The sequence below is a fragment of the Lepus europaeus genome, chromosome 7 (assembly GCF_033115175.1).
Source record: "Lepus europaeus isolate LE1 chromosome 7, mLepTim1.pri, whole genome shotgun sequence".
Taxonomy (NCBI): Eukaryota; Metazoa; Chordata; class Mammalia; order Lagomorpha; family Leporidae; genus Lepus; species Lepus europaeus.
Window position 1 is genome coordinate 5,484,823 of NC_084833.1, and position 27,624 is coordinate 5,512,446.

At 60.8% G+C, this 27,624-nt stretch overlaps 1 protein-coding gene across 2 annotated transcripts in view; it reads right to left on the minus strand.

The window, feature by feature from the left end:
* PACS1 (phosphofurin acidic cluster sorting protein 1) overlaps window positions 1-27,624 on the minus strand; it is a 180,936-nt gene that overhangs the window by 5,447 nt on the left and 147,865 nt on the right. For both annotated transcript variants that reach the window (XM_062195802.1, XM_062195801.1), the window contains exons 5-19: window positions 23,154-23,298; window positions 22,889-22,980; window positions 22,729-22,809; window positions 19,225-19,284; window positions 18,333-18,493; window positions 17,360-17,453; window positions 6,885-6,965; window positions 4,676-4,791; window positions 4,461-4,596; window positions 3,510-3,614; window positions 2,873-2,979; window positions 1,535-1,689; window positions 1,334-1,444; window positions 723-825; window positions 346-388 (exon numbers count right to left, since the gene is read on the minus strand). In XM_062195802.1, the coding sequence (XP_062051786.1) occupies window positions 346-388; window positions 723-825; window positions 1,334-1,444; window positions 1,535-1,689; window positions 2,873-2,979; window positions 3,510-3,614; window positions 4,461-4,596; window positions 4,676-4,791; window positions 6,885-6,965; window positions 17,360-17,453; window positions 18,333-18,493; window positions 19,225-19,284; window positions 22,729-22,809; window positions 22,889-22,980; window positions 23,154-23,298 (1,590 nt within the window). The remainder of the gene's footprint in view (window positions 1-345; window positions 389-722; window positions 826-1,333; window positions 1,445-1,534; window positions 1,690-2,872; window positions 2,980-3,509; window positions 3,615-4,460; window positions 4,597-4,675; window positions 4,792-6,884; window positions 6,966-17,359; window positions 17,454-18,332; window positions 18,494-19,224; window positions 19,285-22,728; window positions 22,810-22,888; window positions 22,981-23,153; window positions 23,299-27,624) is intronic.

Consider the following 27,624-nt stretch of genomic DNA (forward strand, 5'->3'; position numbering starts at 1 on the left):
CCTCTGGCCGGAAGGCAGACTCGAGTTCCCAGGCTTCGCTAGGGAGTCGTCCTCCCCGGGGGCTGCAGAAGCCACGCTCTGGACGCCAGGCCCCAGGGTCGGGGCGGCGCACAAGAGAGCAGCACTGGGTCTGGGACAGCCCGGGATCGCAAAAGGACAACACCCAGAGGCCAGCCGGACAGGAGGCCTGGGCCTCCCCAGCCCTGCGCCACTGTGTGTGTGTGCCCGTGCAGGGCGTGCCATCACGGGGCCCCCACCCTTGGCGGCAGAAGCCCCCTCCCCAGGGCCCAGGAGCCACGGCTGTGGGTGAGTCTCGCACGGCTGCGTGGCCGGGGTGGTACTCACGCCAATGAAGGGAATGAACTTCTGGTAGGAGTCCTCGTCGGGGCTGCGGAGAGACCGGGCAGCGTCAGGGTCAGTGCTCACATGGAGCGGAGGGTCGGGGGTGAGTTGGGGAGCGAGCGGCTCATGGTCTGCAGGGGCTCCTCTCCCGCCCGCCCCCAGCTGACTGCCATCGACTCTCCCCTATGTGGGCCTCAGGACAGGCCGCTGCTGTGCTGAGGGCGGGCACAGGGACCCGTGTCTCCGAGTACAGATGGGAGGCCCAGGGAGGAGGCCCACGCTCACCCTGCTGGGTTTGCAGAGGCAAACGGGGCGAGAGGAAAACACAGAAAAGCGAAGGAGACTGAGCTGCTTCAAGACGCCCCCAAAGCCAAACTCACAACTTGTGCCTGCAGGTCAGCATGGCCTCGGCCACCGGCAGGTGGTGCGTCGCCGCTGCCCCGTTCACGTACTGCATCACGCGCCCCACCACGTCCAGTTGCTCTGCGGAAAAACCACGGCAGAGCTGCCAAACGGTGCCCCTTCTCCGGGGCCGCTCCTGCACTCCCGCCAGAGGCCCCCGGGACGCTCAGGTGGAGAAGGGTCTCCAAGACCCCCTTGTTTTGAACTGAGGGAGTCAGAACCAGAGCACGGCCCCTCCCTCCCCGGGGGCCTCATGCCCCCTGGCTCACACCCACCCCAGCCGGGTGGCAGAACTCCACCTACCGCTTCCTTCCCAGGCCCGCCAGGCTCACCCTGATGCCCACCGCTTCCGGTCGACATTCACAGGGCTGCTGCTTGTCACGCCTCCCTGGACGGCCCGCCCGCCCCCACCACGGCCCTCCTTGCCCTGGACGTGTGGGAGCGGAGGCCGACACCGCATATAACCAGCCCCCACCGAATGAGCACTTACTGGACGACGAGTGTGCAAGGGGACCGGGGAGAGGCCAAAGCAGAGAAGCAGCCGGCCCCTCGGCCTCTCCCTCAGCCAGGCCTCACCCCTGCTCCCTACCTGAGACCGGGGGCTCTGAGCGACTGAACAGGTCTCTCCAGCCAGAGTCGAGGAAGGCACTGCCGTATCTACTGTCCACGGAGCCCAAGTACTTTGCCACAGGGTGAGAACCTGCGGCAAGCCAGCAAAGGCAGCGGGTTGGGGATGAAGTGGCAGGAGTGCCCGGGCCCCCGCCCCCGCCCTAGGCCCTGCCCTGACTACCGAGGGGAATGATGAGGAAGCGCATGTAGCCCAGCCAGTCGGAGGTCTTGCTGGCCAGGGACTTGACAAAGAAGCGGAGAATGGCGCTCAGGTAGCTCTGGCCGCCCACGGCTGCCACCTTGACCGGCCGCGGCATGGAGGAGTTGCAGTTGCAGCTGGGGGGAAGGGCAGAGCTGCACCGGAGTTCGCGGTAGGGGCTCCCGGGGTCTCGCCCAGGGCAACCCTCATCCCCCCCACCCCCCCCACCCCCCCACCCCCGCTCTACACACAGCAAACCAATCAACAGAAGGTGGGGAGGGGCAGGAGGCCGTAGGGCTTTTGCAGGAGGAGAAATATGCAGATATAAGAGGGCGGGCCTGGGCTGGCGGGTGGCAGGGGTGGGGCTGCTGCCTGGGACGCGGCATCCCACACCGAGGTGCTGGCTCACATTCCGCGACTCTGTTTCCCATCCAGCTCCCTACAAGTGTGCCTGGGAGGTGGCCAATGATGACTCAAGTACTTGCACTACTTGGGGCCGGCACTATGGCACAGCAAGTTGAGCTGCCGCCTGCAGCGCCAGCATCCCATATGGGCACTGGTGCAAGTCCCGGCTGCTCACTTTAGCAGGGAGCTGGATCAGAAGTGGAGCAGCCGGGACTCGAAACAGCCCCTTATAGGATGATGGTGCTGAGGGCAGGGTGTTACCCCCCTGAGCCACAGAGATGGCCCCAAGCTGCTCCACTTCCCATCCAGCTCCCTGCTAATGTGCCTGGGAAAGCAGTGGAAGATGGCCCAGTGCTTGGGTCCCTGTTCTCATGTGGGAGACCCAGAGGGAGCTCCGGCAGTTGCGGCCATTTGGGGAGGGAACCAGAGGATCAAAGATCTCTCTCTCTGCGTCTCCCTCCCTCCCTCTCTCTCTTTCTCTAACTCTGCCTTTCAAATAAATAATTTTTTTTAAAGAAAGTATTTGTATTCCTGCCACCCACGTGGGAAACCCAGATAGAATTCTGACTCCTGGCTTCAGTCTGGCCCAGCCTGGGCTGCTGTGGCCGTTTGGAGAGTAAACCCGAGGATGGAGGCTCTTCCTATCTCCCTTGGTCATTCTTTCAAGTAAATAAATCGACCTTAAAAAAGGGGAGGGGCAAGTCAGTGCCTATGAGAAGAGCTGGGGGCTGTGGGGTTGGTGGTGGGCGTCCGTCACACAGTAGGGGCCTCTGCCCCTCCAAGTGCTGGGGTGGGCACTGACTCGTGACTGGCTCAGGGGCCGCCAGGGCCACTGAGCACTACGGCCCGTGGATCCTCACACTGCTCGGAAGTCAGAGGATCCCCAGGGGCAGGAGAGGGAAGCCGGGGCCTTACTAGCGCTGGATGCGGGTGAGCAGGGTGGACAGCACGGCCTGGACCTCCACGGTGGAGCAGGTGCACACAACAGGCTTCCGCTGATCCTGCAGCAGCTCGGCCACATACTGGGGGGGGGGAGGGGGACAGGGGCAGGGACACAGGTGAGGCCATGCTGCTCCCCTCCAGGCACCATGAGGGCAGGCAAGGCCTAGCCTGAGCCACAGAGCCCCATCCTCGTCACTCAGACCGCAGCTGGGCAAAGAGCAGAGGCGGGGGCAGACAGGAAGGCTTCAGAGCCCGCACTCCAGGTGCTCCCAGCACCAGCGTCTGACCCAGGACACAGTGCGGAACGGGCAGGACCAGCTTCACGGAAACCAGTGGACCCCTGGGAGGCCCCAGCACTTGGCGCCTCTCTGAGCGCCCCTGCTCTGAATCCCGTGTGGGCACAGGCACACGGCCAGACGGGGACTCCTCCTGCCTTCGTAAGGGTAAGGACGCTGAGGCACAGCAAGTTCTCGCCTGCGACCCCCGGCTGGGCAGGAGCAGAGGCAGGACAGGCGCTCAGGGCCCTGGGCTGGGCCTGAGGGACCGGTTCAGCCCCTGCTCCCCACCAACACTGGTGCGGCAAGCCCCGCCCCGCAGGCTGCCCGCTCACCTGGCCCTGCCAGTCGGTGGTGTTCACCAGGATGACGTTCTCCGGGAGCGCTGCGTCGGACACCAGGATCTGGTTCAGCTGGTCGTAAACCACCTTCCTCGGAACCTGCAGGGACACCCACGTGTCAGGCAGCAGCGGGGAGCGTGCGGCGCGGCTGGGCGCGGTCAGAACATGCAGATACCAGGAAGCTGAGGAGGAGACTGGCCCGCCTGCTGGCCGACCCGAGGGCAGAGGAGGAGGAGGGAGCAGCGGAGGCCCGAGAGACGCACGCACGGATTCTGCAGGCGTGCAGTCACGGCAGCTGGCCCGCGGGGGGCACCCCAGGAGGGGCATCGGCACCAGGCCAGCAGGAGGGGACGAGAGCAGCAGGTGCGCAGGGAAGTGGCACCGAGGGCTGTGGGGAGACGTGATGAGTGGCCGCCAGCGCTGCGCGGGGGCCGCAGTCCAAGGGAGCGAGGGTGTTTGAGGAGCAGCGAACACCAAGGACAAGGCCGCGCCCCAGGCCTGGGCTGCTCTGGTCTCGGGCGCGCGTGTTCAGCTCTACCCCAGCGTCAGACTCCGGAAGCCACACTGACACACACTCCCCCTCCCCGGTGTCTGCCAGGGAATCGCACAGGCCCACAGCCCGCCCCTGGCCGCCCGGAGCAGTGAACAGTCCTCCCGGCCTCCTCCCAGCCCACTCCCACAGCTTCCCTTCAGGACGACGCAGTAACACCGCTCCGGGCTGGCTCGCCACCCCCTCCCGGCCGAGCCCCGCAGCACCAGCACCGAAGGCTGCGGCTCAGGGGTTCAGGCCGGGCGCTCCGGAGCGGTGAAGGGCGGGGGGGGGGGGGGGGGGTGGACGTGGGCTCCTGTGCTCTCTCCTGCCCCCGGTACCTGTACTTTTCCCGTTCGGGTCTTTCAAGACTTTCACAAAGCATTTCTCCTGTCCGAGGGGAGAGCAGGAAGTACCTGTGTGCTGTGGCCCAGGTCAGGCGAGCGCTCGCTGTCGGAGCTGTTGGTCCTCTCGCTCAGGGGCTTGGAGAGCTGCCGCTCCTTCAGGGGTGTGCTCCTCTTCTGCCGGGGCGTGTGCGCGCCTTCCACTTTGCTGCCGGGGAGCAGGGGAGGAGGTGTTCACACCGCAGGGCCTGTGCGAGGGCCCTCGGCTCCTGTCCGGGGTGGGGTACCTGGGGGAGGCGGAGCCCTGCAGGTCCGTCTTGCTGGACTTCAGGGGCGTTTTGACTTTCTCTGGCACCACCAGACTCGCGCTCACGTCTCCAAACATATCCTGGTCAGTGATCTCCTGCCAGGGGGAAGGAGGCAGGGGTCACTGCCAGGCCCCATCACCACGGTGAGGACAGCCATTCGCTCCTGCTCACAATTGCATGGCTCCTCTCTCCCCCCACGGGGAGACGGCTGCTGCTAAACTTCCCCGAGCGCACCTGCTGGCTGGGCACCAGTGCCACAGTCCACTGCTGAGCGAGCTGCAGAGGGCAGGGCACCCCCACGACCTCCCTGGCTCCCTGATGGGCCTGGACAGACCTCCCAGGACTGGCCCTGAGGCCTGGGGAGCCCACGAGGACTGCCGCCGCCATTTCTCACCCTGGCCCTGCACCTACCGTGGCATTCTCCTTCACCCAGATGCCATTGCCTGCCCATCCTCCACACTCACCCTCATCCACCCCTTCTCCCACCTTTTGAGTCCAGGCTTTGCTGCCTTTTTCTCAGATAACTTGCTAAAAGATTTATTTATTTGGATGGCAGAGAGAGCGAGAGCAAGAGTGAGCGAGAGAGATGTAGACAGATATCCCTTCCATGTGCTGGCTCCCCAAATGGCTGCAATGGCCAGGGCTGGGCCAGACGGAAGCCAGGAGCCAGGAGCCAGGAGCCAGAGCTTCTTCCAGGTCTCCCACCTGAGTGGCCGGTGCCCACTGCTTTCCCAGGCACATTAGCAGGGAGCTGGACTGGAAGCAGAGCAGACGGGACACGAACCAGCACTCACATGGGCTGCTGGTGTTGCGGGCTGCGGCCCCTCAGATCCCTTCCAATCCTCCTTTCTCACCATCCTCCCTGCGCAGGCCACGGCTGTCCTGACGCACGGAGCTGCCACAGCACCGCCCCGCGCTCCAGTGGGCACTCAGAGGCCCTTCGGGACCAGCCCCGGCCCTCCTAAGCTAATTCCCCGTGAATGCTCCCCGGGGCCAGCAGCTCTCTCCCGCTCTCGCCCCCTGAAAGATGCTGCTCCCCACGTGTGCTGTGTGCCTGCTCATGTCCCTGTATCTGCCATTCTTTATGTTTTGAGTTGTTTACTGGGGACTAATTTCCAGAGTCAGTGCACAGATGTAAAATCTGAACTTGAGTCTTTAAGGTAAGAACGCGCTCTGAGGCCACCAACCCCCAGACGCTCCGGCAGCCCCAAGAGGTCCCGCACGCCCTCCCCGCTCACAGGCAACAAGCATCCCGACGTCGCCTTCGTGGCTTAGCTCTGCCTGTCTGTGAATTTCACAACAGTCTGCTGGCTTTTCTTTGGGAGGGGGGGGAGCTTCTCTGCACAGCATTAAGTCCCTGAGACTTGGCCAAGCCTCTGAGGGAATCAGGGAAGGACCCGACCGGAGTTCGAGCACAGACCCTGTCACATGCAGTGTGGACCACAGTGGAGCAGCAGTGAGTGACGGCCGAGCCATCCAGGTGACTGTGAGCTGTGAGCTAAAGTTAGCACAGCAAGTTTTAACTGGATCTAGAGTCAAGCCCAATGTTAAGTTCTATACAACACCGTAATGTAGCATTATTTACTAAAGGGAACATAAGGCAAAAATAATTCGACAGACTCCATTCAACCGTGAGATCTTACGAGGCCCACGCTCAGGCACCCCGAGATGGGATCCTGCACAGGGCTCTTTCCCTCCCGCCAGCATCTGTGTCCAGCAGCCGGTCCCACTGGACAGACTTCCCGGACCACAGGAAGCCAGCTCAGGCGTCCCCTCCCCAGCCTGCACCCCCTGCACACCCCTGGCCCCCACAGAGCCACGCCCCCGGGTGCAGGTCAGTGGGAAACTGGCTGGGGAGCTGTGGCACTGGGCCACACCCAAGGGCAAACGCATGGCTTTTGGAGGTGAGTGACAGTGACGGGAAGTGGGACAATTCCCAAGCCAGCTCCTGATCAGCTCTCGTTAGAGAGAAGGGGACATTTCTGGCTCGTCAGTCTGGGGAGAAGCCTGGCTCCAGCGTGGGTTACCTCCCACGAGTGAGGATTTCAGGAGAAAGAACACGGACACTCACAAGCCTGAAGACTCGGGTGAAGTGCCCAGGCTGGTCCCGAGGGTCTTTTCTGAACTTTATTTATAAAGGCACAAATGCTCTTTGAAACAGCAGGAGCGGGAGCTGGGACGTACGTACCAGAGTGTCTGTCTCCGTCAAGCTGTCATCTTGGTTTTTAATCCAAGTGGATTTGACTTTTTCTAGAGCAGCCAATTCCATCTGCAAAAACGAGAACGATGAGTTGGCGCTGCTGCACGCGCACCGCTCTGGCTGCTCCCGCAGGGCCTCGAGCGGCTCAGGCCACGGCCACTCCACCCTCCCCGCGTGACGTCCCCAGGGCCTCCAGCCCCGGAGGGCCGTACTCTTACAAACTATAACTAAGCTTGCAGGAGCCAGCTATTTTTGTAACAATCAGGTCAGTAACACAGTGAGACGTGGAACCCAGAAATCCTGGCTCCCACAGGAAGCTCGAGGCCGAGAGAGCTATGCCGCTGGGCCCGCCAGCCCGCCCCCCGCCCCCGCCCCCGCCCCCCGGGGCAGCTGCCCCCGGCCCGAGGGGTGCGCAGAGGTGTTTCTGCCCGTGAGACAGAGAAGGACCTCACAGCTCGGGTCTGACTTCTGAGACTGAAGATGTCCACGGTGGCACGGAGCATTTGTCACCAGATTATGAGGAAAAAGACCCCTAATGTTAAACCCAGTGTTTCATCTACTTCAACGGCAGAGCAACACACACACTTACATACACACACACACAGAAAGAGAGAGAGATTTCCACCTGCTGGTTCACTCCCAAATGCCTACAACAGCTAGGGCTGGGCCAGGCCAAAGCCAGGAGCCCAGAGCTCCACCCTGGTCTCCCAAGATGGCTGGCAGAGGCCCGAGCGCTTTCGCCATCATCTGCTGCTTGCCAGGACACATTAGCAAAGAGCTGGACGAGAAGCAACGTGGCCAGGACTCAAACCAGCACTCCAGTATGGGACACAGGTGTCCCAAGGGGCAGCTCAACCTGCTGTGCCACACACCCGCTCCTCAGTGTGAAATGAAGTCTCCGGGCCCCCTCTCTGCTTATGGCCTGGGAAAGCAGTGGACGATGGCCCAAGTGCTTGGGCCCCTGCACCCGCGTGGGAGACCTGGAAGGAGCTCCTGGCTCCTGGCTTCGGATCAGCTCAGCTTCAGGTGCTGTGGCCATTTGGAGGAGTGAACCAGCAGATGGAAGACCTTTCTCCCTGTTTCTCCATCTGTAACTCTACATCTCAAATGAATAAATAAAATCTTTAAAAAAAATTAAGTCTCCATTTGTTCCTAACTATCAGCATTTCTCATAAATATTCAAAAATGTACTTTGTACCACAGGTCCACTGCTAGATTTTCCTAATTTGCTAAGATCACTTCTGGCTGTGCAGACCCCAAAACCACAGTCACAGGCAGCTGTGGGCTGGGCCTTGGATGTAGGGAAGCACTGGCCTGAGTGAGTCTGTTTCTCGTAGGAAACCAAAGGAATAAAAAAGTAAGGAGGAAATCCCACCACTTTTAGCCATGACTCAAAGACTTTCTACACTGAAGGCCGACAGGCCAGGTTCAAGGTGAGCCAGGCAAACGGAGATCCCAAGAGCAGGCTGACGCTGACGTCTGGGCTGGCTCATTCTCGACTGTTGGGCAGTCCTGTGTACTGTAGGGTGTTCAGCGGTGTCCCCGCTTCTCCCACCTCACACCAGCAGCGACCGCAGCCCCGCCCCACACCCCTAGAATTTGGGACGACCTAACACGCCTGGAATCGCTGCCAGACGTACCCTGGGAGGCAAAATCAACCCCAGCTGAAAAACAACGTGCACAGCTAGCTCATTTACACACTGCCTACACGATTAGCCGACGTCCATAGAGTCTAGACTCCTGGAGGAGCCGCGGTGGCTTCACTCAATTTTGGATCTCAGCATGACAAATGCGCTCAGCACGTTTTGCAGAAAACGAACAGGTGCGATCTCTGTGGTGCCGGGAGGTGTCCAGGAGCCTTGTGGTCGAGCCCCAGGACGGCTGCGGCACTGCTTCTACAGCAAGGTCAGGATGTCCGCTGGAATCCTGCCCTGCCCTGGTTTATAAGGTACAACTGGCAAATACAAATTGCACAGGGCCAGCGTTGTGGCACAGGGGGTTCGGGCCACTCTGGACAACAGCATCCTACATCGAGCTCAGGAACTGGCTTCCCATCTTCCCGACCTCCTGCTGAGGCACCTGGGAAAACATAGATGACGACTCCAAGTACTTGAGTTCCTGTCACCCACAAGGGAAACCCAGAGGGAGTCTGCAACCCCTGGCTTCAGCCTGGTTCAGCCCCGGTTGTTGCAGCCATTACAAGAGTGAACCAGGGGCCGGCGCTGTGGCGTAGCCGATTAAGCTGCTGCTGGCAGTGCAGCATCCCATATGGGTGTCGGTTCAGGTCCTGGCTGCTCCATTTCCGATCCAGCTCTCTGCTATGGCCTGGGAAAGCAGTGGAAGATGGCCCAAGTCCTTGGGTCCCTGCACCTGCATGGGAGACCTGGAGGAAGCTCCTGGCTCCTGATAGCACAGCTCCAGCCATTGCAACCAACTGGGGAGTGAACCAGCAGATGGAAGACCCCTCTCTCTCTCTCTGCCTCTCCTTCTCTCTGTGTAACTCTTTCAGATAAATAAATAAATCTTAAAAAAAAAAAAGTGAACCAGTGGATGGAAGATTCATTCTCTTTTGCTGTGCCTTTGAAATAAATAAATATTTAAAAAGTTGTATATACCTACAATGTGTAATGTGGTATTTTGATACATGTATACATTATGAAATGATTAAGGTAATTAATACATCCCTCTCTTGATATCTTTGACTTCAAAACATCAATTGTACATGACAAATACACAATTTTATCTGTGAGTTAAAATAAATATACAAATCTGGAGCCGGCATTGTGGCATAGTGGGTTAAGCCAACACCTGCAATGCTGGCATACAGTATGGGCACTGGTATGAGTCCCGGCTGCTTCACTTCCAATCCAGCTCCCTGCTAATGCACTTGGGAAGGCAGTGGAAAATGGCCCAAGTGCTTGGGCCCCTGCACCCATGTGGGAGGCTGGGATGAAGCTCCTGGTTCCTGGCTTTAGCCTGGCCAAGCCTCAGCCGTTGTGGCCACTTGGGAAGTAAATCACTGGATGGAAGAGCTCTCTCTCTCCCTAACTCTGTCTTTCAATAAAAAATAAATATTTATTTATTTATTTTTCAACAGGCAGAGTGGACAGTGAGAGAGAGAGACAGAGAGAAAGGTCTTCCTTTTCCTTTTTTTTTTTTTTTTTTTTTTTTTGACAGGCAGAGTGGACAGTCAGAGAGAGAGACAGAGAGAAAGGTCTTCCTTTTGCCATTGGTTCACCCTCCAATGGCCGCCGCGGTAGCGCGCTGCGGCCGGCGCACCGCGCTGATCCGATGGCAGGAGCCAGGTGTTTATCCTGGTCTCCCATGGGGTGCAGGGCCCAAGGGCTTGGGCCATCCTCCACTGCACTCCCTGGCCACAGCAGAGAGCTGGCCTGGAAGAGGGGCAACCGGGACAGGATTGGTGCCCCAACCGGGACTAGAACCCAGTGTGCCGGCGCCGCTAGGCGGAGGATTAGCCTAGTGAGCTGCGACACTGGCCTAAATAAATCTTTAAACAAACTAATAAACAAATAAATACATAAATTTGAAAAACATCTCATCTTTCCCTTGAACTGGAGGGCACTGCTGGCCACTGACTGACCCCTCCAGATGACCCAGACAATCCCCCACGGAACCAATCCCACTCTCTCCAAGTTTCTGTCCTGCTTTTGGGAGTGCTGGGGCTCTCCACCTCTGGCCCGGAGCCCTGGCCGGGCTCCAGCACGGGACCTCAGGGTGTCATCCGCAGGCTCCAACTGCTATGAAGCTGGCCTCCCTCACAGCAGGACAGTGCGATGGGAAAGCAGCTCCGACTCCGAGCAGCGGCACGCGCGGCCAGCGGCACGGGAGCCCTGCCAGGCCTACGGTGAACCAGCCAACGGCGCGCTCTGTGCCTGAGTCTTGGCACAATGCAGCCGTGGCAGCCGTTTGTATCGGCTGAAATTCTTCCTGCTCCCAGCAATACGCTGAACCCTCTGCTCATCTGGGGGACAGACAGGAAGATTCAGGAAAACTGAGTGCCACCGCGAGGACGTCAGGACGAGGCCCCCACGCTGGGCGGCAGGGCCCTCCATGCAGAAGTCCTTGCTCTGAGGGCACAGCCATGTTCTGTTCCCGCGGCGCCTCTGGTACCCAAGGATTCCAAAGTTTCACACCCACATCCAGACATATGGGGCTCTTCAAAATAGAAATACCAGCACACAACCAGCAACACGAGTCTGAAATCTGGCCAAGGGAGTCAGATTCTGAAAGTCAGAATTTGAAGAAAAAAAAAAAATCTAGATTCCATGTTTTCAGAGTCCAGAACTGAGACAGTTCTCAGAACACGCAGGCTCCCAGCATCGGCACGCAGGCGCCACGGTGCTGGCGGTCCGGCCGTGTCCTCGCTGCATGGCCGCGGTGCTGGCGGTCCGGCCGTGTCCTCGCTGCGTGGCCACAGGAAGCATGTGCTGTTCACGTGCGGTCAGCTGGTGCTAACAGCTGGACACGGCCCGGGGACGCCTTGTGACCGGCTGAGAGGACTTGCGCAGACTAAGATGGCTACCGTGGCACTTTAAGGAGGTCTTAGAAAAGCATGGGGGCGGGGGGGGCAGTGCTGTGGCGCAGCGGGTTAACACTCTGGCCTGAAGCACCAGCATCTCATATGGGTGTTGGTTCTAGTCCCGGCTGTTCCTCTTCCATCCAGTCTCTGCTATATGGCCTGGGAAAGCAGTGGAAGATGGCCCAAGTGTTTGGGCCCCTGCACCTACATGGGAGACCTGGAAGAAGCTCCTGGATCCTGGCTTCAGATCGGTGCAGCTCCACCCGTTGCGGCCATCTGGGGAGTGAACCATCGGACAGAAGACTTCTCCCTCTCTCTCTACCTCTCCTCTCTGTGTAACTCTGACTTTTGAATAAATAAATCTTAAAAAAAAAAAAAAAGGCATGCAAGGGCGAGTCTGGGGAGGGTGCCCAGGCTAGCGGTTGGAGGCCAGTCAGGACACGCCCACCCCACCAGTCAGGACACGCCCACCCCACCAGTCAGGACCACCAGTCAGGACACGCCCACCCCAGCAGTCAGGACCACCAGTCAGGACATGCCCACCCCAGCAGTCAGGACCACCAGTCAGGACACGCCCACCCCAGCAGTCAGGACCACCAGTCAGGACCACCAGTCAGGACACGCCCACCCCAGCAGTCAGGACCACCAGTCAGGACCACCAGTCAGGACACGCCCACCCCACCAGTCAGGACACGCCCACCCCACCAGTCAGGACACGCCTACCCCAGCAGTCAGGACACGCCCACCCCAGCAGTCAGGACCACCAGTCAGGACACGCCCACCCCACCAGTCAGGACCACCAGTCAGGACACGCCCACCCCACCAGTCAGGACACGCCCACCCCAGCAGTCAGGACACGCCCACCCCAGCAGTCAGGACACGCCCACCCCAGCAGTCAGGACCACCAGTCAGGACACGCCCACCCCACCAGTCAGGACCACCAGTCAGGACACGCCCACCCCACCAGTCAGGACACGCCCACCCCAGCAGTCAGGACACGCCCACCCCACCAGTCAGGACACGCCCACCCCAGCAGTCAGGACCACCAGTCAGGACCACCAGTCAGGACACGCCTACCCCAGCAGTCAGGACACGCCCACCCCAGCAGTCAGGACCACCAGTCAGGACACGCCCACCCCAGCAGTCAGGACACGCCCACCCCACCAGTCAGGACACACCCACCCCACCAGTCAGGACACGCCCACCCCACCAGTCAGGACCACCAGTCAGGACACGCCCACCCCACCAGTCAGGACACGCCCACCCCAGCAGTCAGGACACGCCCACCCCACCAGTCAGGACACGCCCACCCCAGCAGTCAGGACACGCCCACCCCACCAGTCAGGACCACCAGTCAGGACACGCCCACCCCACCAGTCAGGACACGCCCACCCCACCAGTCAGGACACGCCCACCCCAGCAGTCAGGACACGCCCACCCCAGCAGTCAGGACCACCAGTCAGGACACGCCCACCCCAGCAGTCAGGACACGCCCACCCCAGCAGTCAGGACACGCCCACCCCAGCAGTCAGGACACGCCCACCCCAGCAGTCAGGACCACCAGTCAGGACCACCAGTCAGGACACGCCCACCCCACCAGTCAGGACACGCCCACCCCAGCAGTCAGGACACGCCCACCCCACCAGTCAGGACACGCCCACCCCAGCAGTCAGGACCATCAGTCAGGACCACCAGTCAGGACACGCCCACCCCACCAGTCAGGACACGCCCACCCCAGCAGTCAGGACACGCCCACCCCAGCAGTCAGGACCCGCCCACCCCACCAGTCAGGACCACCAGTCAGGACACGCCCACCCCACCAGTCAGGACACGCCCACCCCACCAGTCAGGACACGCCCACCCCAGCAGTCAGGACACGCCCACCCCAGCAGTCAGGACCACCAGTCAGGACACGCCCACCCCAGCAGTCAGGACACGCCCACCCCAGCAGTCAGGACACGCCCACCCCAGCAGTCAGGACACGCCCACCCCAGCAGTCAGGACCACCAGTCAGGACCACCAGTCAGGACACGCCCACCCCACCAGTCAGGACACGCCCACCCCAGCAGTCAGGACACGCCCACCCCACCAGTCAGGACACGCCCACCCCAGCAGTCAGGACCATCAGTCAGGACCACCAGTCAGGACACGCCCACCCCACCAGTCAGGACACGCCCACCCCAGCAGTCAGGACACGCCCACCCCAGCAGTCAGGACCCGCCCACCCCACTCAGCAGAGCCCGGGCTCCGTGTCTGGCCCTGGCTCCCTGCGCTGCAGGCCCTGGGAGGCGGCTGTGACGGCTCAACTCGCTGGCTCCTGCCTCCCACTCTGGAGGCCTGGAGTGAGTCCTCAGTTCCGGGTTTTGGCCTTAGCCCAGCCCAGCACTGCGGGCATTCAGGGAGTGAACTAGCAGACGGAGCTCCATCTCTCGCTGGCTCTCTCTCTCAGGGAAAACAAAAAAAGTTTATTTGGTTCCAGAAAAAAGTTGAAATCTATGTATGGCTTTTTCATAACATGTATTTTCCATGAATTTTTTTTTTCTTGGAACAGCTGGGGCTGGGCCAGGCTGAAGCTGGGAGTCAGGAAGTCCGGGAGTCCACCTGGGTCTCCCACATGGGTGGCAGGGACTCCGGTACTCGCGCCATCAGAGGCTGCTTCCCAGGCACTTCAGCAGGGAGCTGGATCGGAAGCGGGGGAGCCGGGACTGACCGGCGCGCCGACATAGGACGCAGTCAATGCGGGGAGAAGCTTGGCCCGCTGCGCCACACCGACCCCTTGAAGGCCCCTCGTATACACAATTTCAAAATGTCTGAACCCAAACAGTCATCGCTTCACCCTACTCTCCACGAGCCTCCTGAAGCCCTGTATGCTTGTGAGGCCAGTCCTTGCGAGGCCTGCTGGGCATGGGGACGGCGTTGTGTGGCACCTGGCTGCGCTCGGCAGAGGAGAAAATGCAGGCCTGGCGAGTTCCCGGTCAGGGAGAGACAGAGGCAGGATTCACACTCGGGGCGCGGCGCTGGGAGTTACCCACCGACTGCAGCGCTGGGTACCAAGTCTTAGCCTCTCAGCTGTTCTGCTTCTGATCCAGCTTCCTGCTAACACGCCTGGGAAAGCAGAGGAAGATGGCCCAAGTGCTTGGCCCCTGCACCCACCCTGGGGCCCTGGATGGAGTCCCTGACTCCTGGCTGTGGCTGTTGTGGCCACCTGGGGAGTAAACTAACAGATGGAAGATCTCTTTGTCTCCGAGCCTCTCCCTTTCAAATAAGTAAAATCAATATTTTACAAAAATATGAAGAGATTCGAACTCAGACACCCACCTTGCCCTCGATGGTTTTTTGCCCCCACAGGGGGTTCTTAGGCCATCACACTGTAAAGACTGACATTCAACTGACTTTGAATTAGCTGGGCTCCTGTGCCAACACCGTTACCTCGCAAATAAAGCATATGAGGCCCAGGGCGTCAGGGTGCTTTCTCTCTAAATCTGCCCTTTTTAAAAGATTTACTTTTATTTATTGGAAAGGCAGAGTTAGAGGGAAAGGGAGAGGTCTTCCATCCACTGGCTCACTCCCCAGATGGCTGCAGCAGCCAGAGCTGGGCCAGAAGCCAGGAGCCTTTTCCAGGTCTCCCACGTGGGTGCAAGGGTCCAAGCACGTGGGACATCTTCCACAGCCTTCCTAGGCCATTAGCAGGGAGCTGGTTCGGAAGTGGAGCAGCCGGGACACGAACCAGTGCCCATATAGGATGCCGGCGCTGCAGGCGGACGCTCAGCCCACTACACCACATCAATGGCCCCTTAATTTTTAAATTCATTTTCTTTTTACTTTGAAAGACACACACACACATACACACACACACAGAGTGAGCTTCCATCTGCTGGTTTACTCCCCAAACGCCTGTAAGGGCTGGGGGTTGAGCCAGGCTGAAGTCAGGAGCCTGAAACTCCACCCATCTCCCACGGGGGCGGCAGAACCCGAGTGCCGGGGCCTCCACCTGCCGCAGCCCAGGCATAGCAGGAGCTGGGTGAGAAGCAGAGACGGACACGGGATGGCAGGCAGGGGTGAGTGGCGTGGAGCTGAGGACGGCCACCACCCAGGCCATGCACACGGCTCAGGTTCCACCTTCTGTGCAGCCTGAACACGGCCGAAGGCCTGGCACACCCTCTCCTCCGCACACAGCTAAGCCCACTTCCGTCATGTTTTCCTGCAGCCCGCCACGTGCACTGCCATGGGGCCCTGTCCTGAGCATCACCCCTACTCTGACGGGAGAACGCAGCCCTACCTCGCAAGGGAGCGATGGGGGGGGGGGGCGGGGGGCAGGCAGGGAGATCAGAGCGGAACAAGCGAGCTGGCGGATTTCCCCACAACTCCGCCAGCTCTGCACTGTAACTCCACCCCTTACCTGTCAATCCAGCACGCTCACTTTCCCATGATGCACCAGACGCCTCCATGGCCATGTGTAAGCTGAGTGCGGCACACACGCACCAGGAAAGCCCCAGACCCCACCCCGTCTGCGCGCCACTTAGGGCAGCAACCCCACCTGCACAGGGGACGGTACACGTGGGAACGGCCCTTCTGCTTCTTGGCTTCCTGCCCTCGTGGGTCCTCTGGCCTCCCCCGCCCCCTCACAGAGAGCCCCCTGGCCCACTTGGAACAGGGGTCCCTCTGTGTGGGCTGCCCACACGCACGCGTGAATGTAGTCCTCTCCTGCCCTCACGTGTGCACTGCACTTGTACCTCTGCTTTGAGTTCTTAGCTCTGGGGGCAAAAACCTGGAATGGAAAACTGAGACACACAAGTGCGCTCTACCCCCTGCCTCTGCTCACCCCAGGCCTCCCTGGCAGGAAGACGAGAGCCTGACTAAGTCCACCTGGGGGTCTCCCTGGGTCCAGATGCCCACCCAGGGAGCCGGCTCCCCCACGCAGGCTGCAGGCTTCCCAAGCCTCCCCGAGCGTTCACAGCCAGCCAGGTGTCGCGCTGAACGTCCCCTGGACCTAGCACTCGCTCCAGAGCCCTGGCAGCCCTCCCGCAGCCAGGCCCCCGGCTTCCTTCTAGAAGCGCTTGTCCCTTAGAAGTCACGCGGGACCCTGGCTCCAGCAGTCAGGGGTCGGACCCTGCCCACAGGGACCCTTGGAGGCCAGCTGCAGGCGACGTCCTAAACACAACAGTGAAGTCTGAGAAGCCGCAGCTCCTGGTCACCGTGACCCCGGCTGCAGGGTCTGCACGCTGCGGGCCTGGGCCTGCGCTGCAGCACCGGGAAGCGAGCGGCTGGGAGACGGCGCCACCTGGTGGCGGCAGGCAGGACTGCAGCCGCGGGAGGCCCAGCAGGCACTGATGTTGGCGCACACTTAGGACAGCACCAGCTGCCTCCATAGCACCTGCTCCTGGCGACACCTATTTGCAGGGCAGGCCCTGTACTCCCTCTGCTGAGCAAATGACGCGGCTTCATCTGCTGCTGAAGCAGCAGGAACAGCAGGACTTAAAGGATTTGGCTTCTCATCCACAGGAACACTCGCTTTCAACAGCAAACCACGCACAGCGTGCACTTGCCTCGGAAGGGCAGGCACGGCCCGGGCCCCGGTGAGGGGCCCTGGGTCTCGGCAGGCAGCTCTCCCCTCCTGCTCACCAGGCAAATGGAAACCTGACCCTGACCCCATCCAGGGCACGGTGCCCTCCCTGCGTTCTCCACGCTGAAGCCCGTTTTCTGTCTCTGGACAGACGTGAGGGACTTCCCTGCCCCTCACCTGCTCCTTCCCCAGCCCACAGCAGACCCCAATGGTCTACACGTGTGTGCGGGGGACTCCCTGCCAGGGTGGGCACAGGCCAAAAAGAAGAGCAGAGCCAGACACAGGGCCCCCTCAGCCGACCTGGCCCTCACCAGGCCACAGACGCAGCGGTGAGAGGCGGACCCCCCCAGGGCTGCTCACAGGGCTGGTGGTGTCCTTCCCCAGGCTGCCCTTGCTGTTGAGGCTGCCGATCTCCGTCTGCGAGCTGGACTGTGACATCCCCTCGAAGAAGGGCCTGCGACAAAGAAGCAGGGCCGGGTCAGCGCGCACCGCCCTCGGCTCCGCACTCACGGCAGGCCAGGCAGCGCCGGGCTCCAGACACGGACAGCTGGGGCCTCCACACGCCTGCCGACGGGCACTGAGCAGGGGCCAAGGGGGGCCGAGCAGGGGCGGGGGGGCCGAGCAGGGGCTGGGGAGGGCCGAGCAGGGGCCAGGGGGGCCGAGGGGGACCGGGCAGGGGCCGGGGGGGCCTGAGGGGGGCCGAGCAGGGGCCGGGGGGGCTGAGGGGGGCCGAGCAGGGGCGGGGCGGGCTGAGGGGGGGGGCCGAGCAGGGGCGGGGGGGGGGCCGAGCAGGGGCTGGGGGTGCTGAGGGGGACCAAGCAGGGGCCGGGGGGGACCGAGCAGGGGCCAGGGGGGCCGAGCAGGGGCCGGGGGAGCTGAGGGGGACCGAGCAGGGACGGGGGGGCCGAGGGGGGCCAAGCAGGGACGGGGGGGCCGAGGGGGGCTGAGCAGGGGCCAAGCAGAAGTGCATGCCTGGAGCTACAGGGGAGCAGGTGAGGGCCCCGTCCCTGAGTGCCCTCAGCTGGGGCCAGGCAGGGGGACTCAGGGACAACAGTGACCTTCACCCAGGGGCTGGGGTCCCGAAAGGGAGGACCAAGACCCTCTGGCAACAGAGTCACACGAGTAACGGCCTGGGGAGGAGTGGGGGAGGCAGTCTGACGGGGGAGGCCGGCTCACTTGAGCTTGGGGAGGAGTGGGGGGGGCAGTCTGACGGGGGAGGCCGGCTCACTTGAGCTTGGGGAGGAGTGGGGGGAGGCAGTCTGACAGGGGAGGCCGGCTCACTTGAGCTTGGGGAGGAGTGGGGGAGGCAGTCTGACGGGGGAGGCCGGCTCACTTGAGCTTGGGCTTTGGGGTGCTGAGGATGCTCTCGGTCTCCTCCATCTCTGGGCCGCTGTCGCTGGGGTTGTACATCTCCAGGCTGTCGTACAGCTCGTCCAAGTCCTCCTCCACCTCTCGGATCTGCTCCCTGGACACGTGCTCCAGCCCAAACCCCACCTGCAGAGGGAGAGGGGTCTTCGACTTCGGAGTTCTTCCTGCTATCCGCTGCAGCAGACCAGAGTCCTTTCTCCTGGGCAGACGCCAGCTGGGCGTCCGGGAATGCCCCTAGGGGCTGAGTCCTGGCATCACCCAAGAGGGGCGTGGCCCCCTTGTGCTCCCTGCAGCCTGGCCCTGGCAGCCCCCCACTCCTTTCAGCTCCACCGGAGGCACCTGCTGGGTAAGAAGGCCCAGATGCCCTGGGCCTCCCCCAAGACAGGTCCAGGAGAGGCCAGGGCCAGCTCCACGGAGACAAAGCCCTCTCCCAACAACTCCACCTTCACCCCTCCTCAGCCGCTGAGGGCCCGAGGAAGCTGCCCGGCCTCCGGGAGCCCCGGAGAGTGCTGTCCCATCAGCGCCGTGACTGTGCACCACAGACGGCCCCTGGGATCCAAGACAAGCAAACCACACTACACCTGCCTTGTGACTGCCGTCCCACACCAGCCGTCTGCCCGCCCAGGAGCTCACGCCCTTCCCCAGCCACCCTCTCCCCGGGGCCTCTCCCAGGAGTGGGCACCAGGACAGGAGACCACGGCCAGCTCCAGCATTCTGGACAGCACACAGCCTCCTAAGGACGCACAGTGGGGCAGGCAGCTGTGCTGCGGGGATCCTGCCTCCCAGGGCAACACAGGGACGGGAACAGAACCCAGGGACTTCTACTCACCATCAGTCTCGGGGGCAAGGGGCCGTACCTCGTCAGAAACTTTAAACCGCTTCAGGAGGGCCACAAACTTCTGCTTGATGTTGGGTTGCTACGGGATAAACGGTACAGCGGTTCTCAAACGGCGTCGCCCGGCGGGCAGCCCAAGTCGACCACCACGGACCCTGAGTCCGCTCTCGTAAGGAGTGAGAGAGGACACTGGGCGTTCTCCCCTCCAGCACTCAGAAGCTGTCACCAGGGGCTGGTGCTGTGCCACAGAAGGCGGAGTCTCTGCCTGTGATGCCGCCACCCCATATGGGTGCTCCAATTCTGATCCAGCTCCCTGCTAATGCACCTGGGAAAGAAGCGGAGGATGGCCCAGTGCTTGGACCCCTGCACTCATGTGGGAGACCAGGATGAAGCTCCTGGCTTCTGGCTTTGGCCTGGCCCAGCCCTGGCCATTGCAGCCATTTGGGCTGGGAAACAGCCAATGGAAAATCTGTCTGTCTGTCTGTCTCTCCTCCTCTCTCTGTAACTCTGCCTTTCAAATAAATAAAAAATAATTTTTTAAAGGAGCATCAGTTAGGGACAGCTGCTGGGGACAGGGGCTCCTGCAGCCACTGGGGGAGCCAAGCAGTGGATGAGAGCTCTCTCCTAGCCCCTCCCCACCACCAGGAGTCACTCTGCTTTTAAATAAATAGAAAAACCTGAATGGTGCTACTCTGACACTGGGCCTTTTTCTCTGGGATCTCCTGTCTTGCTAAAATTTTCCCCAGATCTATCTGGCAAAGTTCTATCTTTAAAAACTTCAGGCAAGGGGGCGGGCACCCCAGTATAGTGGGCTGAACAGCCACGTGGGACGCCCCATCCCGTGGGAGTGCTGGTTTGAGGCCCAGCTTCTGACTCAGCTCCCTGCCGATGAGCTTGGGAGGCAGCAGATGGCAGCTCAAGGACGTGCGTCCCCGTTGCCCACGTGGGAAACCTGGTGGAGCTCCTGGCTCCTGGCTCCGCCCTGGCTGTTGCAGCCACCTGGGGAGTGAACCAATGAATGGAAAATCTCTTCATTGTCTCTGTCTCCCTTTCTCTCTGCCAAATAAATAAATACACAACTAAACCATAAAAAAAGACCAACTGAACAAAAAACTCTCAGGGTAAGTTTAAAAACTTTTTTTTCCTATTTTATTTTATTTATTTGAAAGGCAGAATGACAAAGAGATCTTCCATCTTTGGTTCACTCAGCAAATGGCTGTGGCAGTCGACGCTGGCCAGGCCAAAGCCAGGAGCCTGGAATTCCACCCAGATCTCCCACGGGGGTGGCAGGGACCCATGCACTTGTGCCACCATCCACCGCCTTCCCAGGCACATTAGCAGGAAGCTGGACCGGAAGTGGGGCAGAGGGAACTTGAACCGGCGCCTGTATGGGATGCCGATGTCACAGGCGGTGGCTTAATCCACTGCACCACGGTGCCAGCCCCAGGGTGGGAGCTTGATGCGGAGCCGACACTGCTTGGAATGCCCACCCCTCTCAGAGTGCAGAGGCCCCGGTGCTGGCTCTGCCCCGACCCGGCTTCCAGTTAACGCAGACCTTGGGAGGTAGCAGGCGATGGCTTAAGTACTTGGGTCCCCGTCACCCACATGGGAAATCTGGATTGAGTTCCTGGCTCCTGCCTTCAGACAGGTCCAGCTCCTGCTGGCGTAGGCATTAGGGGAGGGAACCAGCGGATGAGAGCTCTCCCTGTCCCTGTCTCCTGGCATCTCCTGTACAAAGCTGGCCTGGTGGTCCAGGTCCCAGGAGGCCACTTCCTCCTCCTGCTGTCTCTGCCTCCCGCGCCGCGCTCTGCCCATGCCCCCACCCTTTGCTGCAGCCGCTGCTGAGATGTGTCTGTCACCGGATATTGGGCTCCTTGAGGCAAGGACCGGCCTCACCTCCTGGCATGGAACCACTAACTTGTCAGTCACACTGAGGGGCCTTCGAGGGCCCGCGGGCAGGGCAGAGGCTGAGGGCCATGACCGAGATGGCATGGCACCGTGAGAACAGCAAGGAGAGCAGTGTGTCAGGAACAAAGTGTTCCTGGCGTGAGGGAAGAACACGCGTGTTAGGAGGAGGCAGACATGAAGTCTGGAAACACAGCTGCCGCGTCCCTGCAGCTTAGATTGAAAAGCCCCGGGAAGCGGATTTTAGCAGGGTGCAGGGCGCTGGCTGCCTGTCGGGAGGGGAGGGGGACTCGCGGAGCTCCAGGGGGCACCCCCGGAAGAAAACAGGGCTTCTCCGTGGTCACAGAGCAGGAAAAGGAAAGTGTTAGCGGAAAGAGGGGGAGGCAAGAGGGGGCTCCAGCCGCCGTCCATGTGCAGGTCCAAGGGGGAGGTTAAGCTGCAGGCCCTGTGGCCTTGCTGGAGCTCTCTGGAGCCAATCGAGGGTTAGATACTGGGCAGGAGGCAACAGCTCATGGCCCCTGCTCGCCGATTGAGGGGCCATCAGGTTCTGGTCTTGAGATTTCGTTGCAGTCCAGTGACACCATGGGGTGGGAGGCGAGAGAGCGGCCTTGCTTCACAGTGGGATACCGTGGGCAGGTCGGCCCACACCTCACCCCGAGGGGACGGGGCCTGCTCCGCCTGCACCGGACAGACTTCGGGAGGAAACAAAACGCGAACCTCTCTTCTAAGAAGCTCCAGCACATCTGGCCTCCCCACACGTTAGTATAGGAACTCCAGACTCAGTTAAGGTTCACTCAGGAATCCGGGTCTTGGGGCCAGCCCTATGGTATAATGGGTAAAGCTGCTGCCTACGGTGTCAGCATCCCACATGGACGCTGGTTTGAGTCCCAGCTGCTCCTCTTCTGATCCAGCTCTGCTATGGCCTGGGACAGCAGATAAGGATATCCCAAGTCCTTGGGCCCCCGCACCCGTGTGGGAGACCCAGAAGAAGCTCCTGGCTCCTGGCTTTGGATCGGCCCAGCTCCAGCTGTCGGCCATTTAGGGAGTGAACCAGCAGATGGAAGACTTTCTCTCTCTCTCTCTGCCTCTCTGTAAGTCTGCCTTTCAAATAAATAACAAAACCTTAAACCAGTGACTCACAGAAACCTCACGCCAGAGGGTGCTCCAAAGGCACCTGTCTGTGAGGCTCGGGACCACTGAGGCAGAAGCAGTTCTGCTGATGGCAACCGGACCCCATCAAGCCCAGGGCCAGCGAGTTCCCGAGAGCTGGCTTGTTACTCCTGGGCGAGTTCAACAAGCGACCACGACGTGCGGCGCTCCCAGACGGACCGGCTTCCTTGGTCACGGACAGCCGGGATTCAAAGCGGCGCCTGAGGCACACAGGTGTCTGAGCCGCTGCTCTCTCCTTGGGGACCTGCCACCTGTTCCCAACTCTAAAACGAGGGCTCCCCGCCTTTCCTCTACCTGTCAGTGACAGCCAGTCCCCCCCAGGGTGACTCGGAATGGGGCACAGGGTGTGGCGGGGACGGCCACGCGTGGATGGTGAGTGCAGAGACGCGGGCCCCATCCTAACCCAAGATGAAAACAGTGGGCGAGCTGCCCCCAAGCCTCGGCAGCTCACCCGCGTAATGGCCGAGGCTGAGGTCAGCTTCCTCCGGGCCTTCTTCACTTTCCGTAGATCCTCATCTTCGTAGAACAGGTCCTAAGTGGGCAGGGGGTAGAATGAGGCGGGGGAGCCCCAGGAGCCTCCCCGACGCCACGGGAGGGCCGCCGGAAGTCACCTGCCCGTGCAGGGGGTCATCGCTGCCTTCCTGCTCGGACGAGAAGCTCTCTTCCTCCTCCTCGGAGTAGTTGTCGATGTCTGGGGAGCGGTCTGGGGGAGACAGCTCGGTGAGACCCGGCTGGGCAGTGCCCGATGGGCTGCACCAGGGCTCTCCCTGCCGGGGGCACTGCCGGGGGCTCTGCGCCTCGCCCGGCCTTCCCCGGGTGGACGGAGGTGGGGAAGGGCCCAGCCCAGGGACTCTGCACCCACAGGGCTTGTCTCACCCGACAGCTTGGACTTGATCCCCTCGTGGTCGATGGGCTGGCTGGACAGCGAGTAGATCTTTATTTCTGCCACGGGCACGGACGCGTCCTTCACGTTGCTGTGCAGGCCCAGGGCCAGGGCGCCCTCGTGTGGGTGCTGCATCACCTAGGGTCAAAGGGCAGGGGCCACAGGCCCCAGAGCTGCTGTTGTCAGCCCAGGTAAGTATGTGTAGCACCACAACGCCCACTTTAGGTTTTGTCCATGGCTCCTAGCTTCTAAGTCCTCCCCGCAGTGGGTCAGGCGAACTCGAATTTCTCTTCCCCAAGGTGGCAGACAGAAGCTGTCTTGCTCCCTGGGTTTCTGCTTCCCCAGCCGCTCCACTCGCATGGATCACGCCTGCGTGTCCGATCGCCTCTCAGCATGGCTATCCCTGCTTCAACCATGCTTATGCTAGGAAGACTCCACAAAACCCCAACGGGGCCAGCGGGAAGTCACCACCTGTGACCCGGGCATCCACATGGGAGCGCTGGTTCAGGTCCTATCCACTCCTGGGTGCCTGGGCTCTGCAACCCATGTGGGAGACTGGGGGGGAGCTTCTGCACTGGCTACACAGCCTGGCCCAGCTCCACTGCTGCAGCCATTTAGGGGGTGAACCAGTAGATGGAAGCTATCTCTCTCCTTCTCCATCATTTTGCCTTTAAAGTAAATGAAGACATACATAAATACCCAACCCCAAAAGGACAGGCTCAGGGAGCTTGCGGACAGAGAGCACGGGGCTCCGACCTGGAGGCGCCTGGAGTCAGCGTGCCCTCCCCCACGTGTCTCTTCATCTGCAGCCTCTGTGGTCTCCCTGGTGACAGCTGGTGGGCCCTCGAAAGTGCTCCTCTGACTTCTGTGACCACTCTAGCGGGTTAACTAAACCAGCCAGGCGCAGGTCAGACGGCCTGGGGCCTGCAGCCAGCACTTGAAGCCCAGGCGGCCGAGCCTCGACCTGAGGGATGTGAGGCCCCCTCCAGGCGGTCAGTGTCAGGACTGAACTGCGCAGGCGTCCGCTGCTCACTGTGGGGGAGGAACCCCACGCCATCAGAGGTCCCGGAGGTCTCCGAGTTGGCCGCTGTGGTGCCACGGCGGTGAGGAGTCTGTTTTCCCACACTCCGTGCACAAGCCAATGACGAAGGCAATCCCCGCGGACACGTTCTCTCCCACTCCAGACCCACGCCTCTGCCCTCCCAGTGCTCTGTTTGTTTTTTTAAAAAAGTTTAGTTTATTAACTTATTTGAGAGGTAGAGTTACAGACAGAGAGGGAGAGACAGAGAAAGAGGTCTTCCACCTGCTAGTTCACTCCCCAGATGGCCACAACGGCTGAAGCTGGGCTGATCCGAAGCCAGGAGCTTCCTTTGGGTCTCCCACATGGGAGCAGGGGCCCAAATACTCACAGCCCTCCCTGGCCATGGCAGGGAGCTGGAGCGGAAGAGGAGCAGCCAGGGCTTGAACCAGTGCCCGTATGGGATGCAGGCACTGCAGGCAGCGGCTTTACCTGCCACGCCACAGCGCCAACCCCCTCCCGTTGCCTTTAAAACTATCTCTGGGAGCGCCTGTGCTCAGCCAGCCACCCAGAAAATGACTGCCGACCTCTAGCTCCGGTCCTTCCCAGAGACCCAGGTTCCCAGCCAGGTCCGTGGCTAGGGTCACCTGTCTCTGGCAAGGAGAAGCAGCCAGGCACACGGGGAGAGGGGTGGGGCCTGACAGCCGGGAACCTGCATTGTCTCCGCCCTGAGGCAAATCCAAGGGGACAGAAGGGCAGGGTGGGACTCACACAGTCTCTCGTGGCTGCAAAATATTTCCCCTTTAACGCACTCAAGGACACAGACGACTGGACACCTGTTGGATGGCTTCTCCCATCATCCCCTTCACGAGGGAGGAGAGGATCCGCCTGGCTGGAGAACAAATGAGCAAACACCCGACCCGATCCGTAGGTGAACTGGCCTATAGACAGGCTAGGGGAGGAGCCAGGGCGAGAATGGGGGATCAAGCTGAGGGCGTCCGTGCACCCCGACGGCCTCGGGCCAGAGCTGATGGCGGGACGCCTGTGGGGGTGTCTGCACCCCTCTCTGTCCTACTACAGCTGCGGGCGGGACACCTGTGGGGGTGCCTGCGCACCCCCATGGCCTCAGTCCAGAGCTGAGGGCGTCCGTGCACCCCGACGGCCTCGGCCCAGAGCTGATGGCGGGACGCCTGTGGGGGAGCCTGCGCACCTCTCTGTCTACCATAGCTGATGGCGGGACGCCTGTGGGGGAGCCTGCGCACCTCTCTGTCTACCATAGCTGATGGCGGGACGCCTGTGGGGGAGCCTGCGCACCTCTCTGTCTACCATAGCTGATGGCGGGACGCCTGTGGGGGTGCCTGTGCACCCCCATGGCCTCGGCCCAGAGCTGAGGGCGCCTGTGCACCTCCACGTCCTGCTCCCAGAGCTGAGGGCGCGACACTCCCCCATGTTCTCCTAGAGCTGACAGCCCGACACCCTCACGTCCTGCTCCCAGAGCTGAGAGCCCGATGCCTACCTTGGTGCCCGCACACCCTAACGTCTTTCCAGAACCGAGGGCGCGATGCCTGTGGGGGCGACTGCGCACCTCTACGTCCTACTACAGCTGCGGGCAGGAAGCCCACGCGCCCCCATGTCCTCGGCCCAGAGCTGAGGGCGCCTGCGCACCCTCACGTCCTGCTCCTCACGTTGTCCCCGGCTCTGCCGGCTGAGGGAGCAGAAGCAGGAAGTGGGCACGCCGAGGTTCTGGGGTCCACACACGCTCCACTAGAAAGAGCCAGGGCTCCTCTGCCAACCAGCTCACTCCAAGGCTGGGTCACAAAGTACACGTGCGCCTGGAATATTCTGTTCCAGAAAGTAGGAAAGTGTGTAAAGAATCAAAAAAGGCCCAGTGCCGCGGCTCAATAGGCTAATCTTCCGCCTGCGGCGCCGGCACCCAGGGTTCTAGTCTTGGTCGGGCGCCGGATTCTGTCCCAGTTGCCCCTCTTCCAGTCCAGCGCTCTGCTGTGGCCCGGGAGTGCAGTGGAGGATGGCCCAGGTCCTTGGGTCCCTGCACCCGCATGGGAGACCAGGAGGAAGTACCTGGCTCCTGGCTTAGGATCAGTGCGGTGCGCCGGCCACAGCGGCCATTGGAGGGTGAACCAACGGAAAAAGGAAGACCTTTCTCTCTGTCTCTCTCTCTCACTGTCCACTCTGCCTGTCAAAAATAGAATAGAATAGAATAAAATAAAAAATTTTTAAAAATAATCAAAAAGGACCCAGAGGCCGGCTTAGTGGCTTCGGTGGCCACATCTGAGACAATTTAAATATCAAAATTAAAAAAAGATAGCAGTAACTAAGCCAGCTAAGACACCCACGTGCCATCTCAGAGTGCCCAAGTTCAATCCCGGCTCTGGTTCCAAATCCTAGTTCCCTGTACTGCATACCCTGGGAGCAAGCAGGACAGGAGCAGACAGTTGGGCACCTGCCACCCTCGGGGGAGATCTGCACGGAGTCCCAGCTCCCGGTTCTGGCCCCAGCCACTGCAGGCATCTGGGGAGTGAACCCACAGATGAGCCAGCTCTCTGTTTCTCAAATACTGATTAAACTCAGCTGAAGAACAGAGGAACCCACAAGTCCACAACCGATGCAAATAAACGAACCAGGCAGTAAATGGGGAAAGGGAACGCTCCATCTCACAACAGAAAACCAAGAAAGGGGGCGGAGCTGTGGCGCACAGATTGAGCCGTTGCCTGCAAGAGCGGCACCCAGTGTGGGCGCTGGTTCTAGTCCCGGCTGCTCCACCTCCACTCCAGCTCTGGTATGGCCCGGGAAAGCAGAGGAAGATGGCCCAAGTGCTTGAGCCCCTGCACCCATGTGGGAGACCTGGATGGAGTTCCAGTTTCCTGGCTTTGGCCTGGCCCAGCCCTGGCCTTTGTGGTCATGTGGGGAGTGAACCAGCACATGAAAGGTCTCTCTCTCTCTCTGTAACTCTGGCTTTCAAATACATAAATAAATAAATCCTGAAAGAAGGAAAGAGGGGCCGGTGCTGTGGCACAGGCTAAGCCTCTACCTGCGGCACCGGTATCCTATATGGGCACCAGTTCGGGTCCTGGCTGCTCTACTTCCCATCCAGCTCTTTGCTAATGACCTGGGAAGGCAATGGAAGTGCTTGGGCCCCTGCACCTGCATGGGAGACCCAGAGGAAGCTCCTGGCTTCAGATCCACCCAGCTCTGGTCACTGTGGTGACTAGAAAGAAAACCAATAAGGAAACACAGTAGACTGGTGAGATACAGAACTCACTGTGTGGCAAGCATCAGCTAACAACCAAGTTTGGCAAGAATCATTTACAGATGCTGAAACTATTGGGGGAAAGGCGGGGCATGAATCACTGACTAATCTCACACCATCTCCCCATGAAGTCCTTGTTCATTAATGGGTATAAAATGTTTATCACATAACGGGAAAC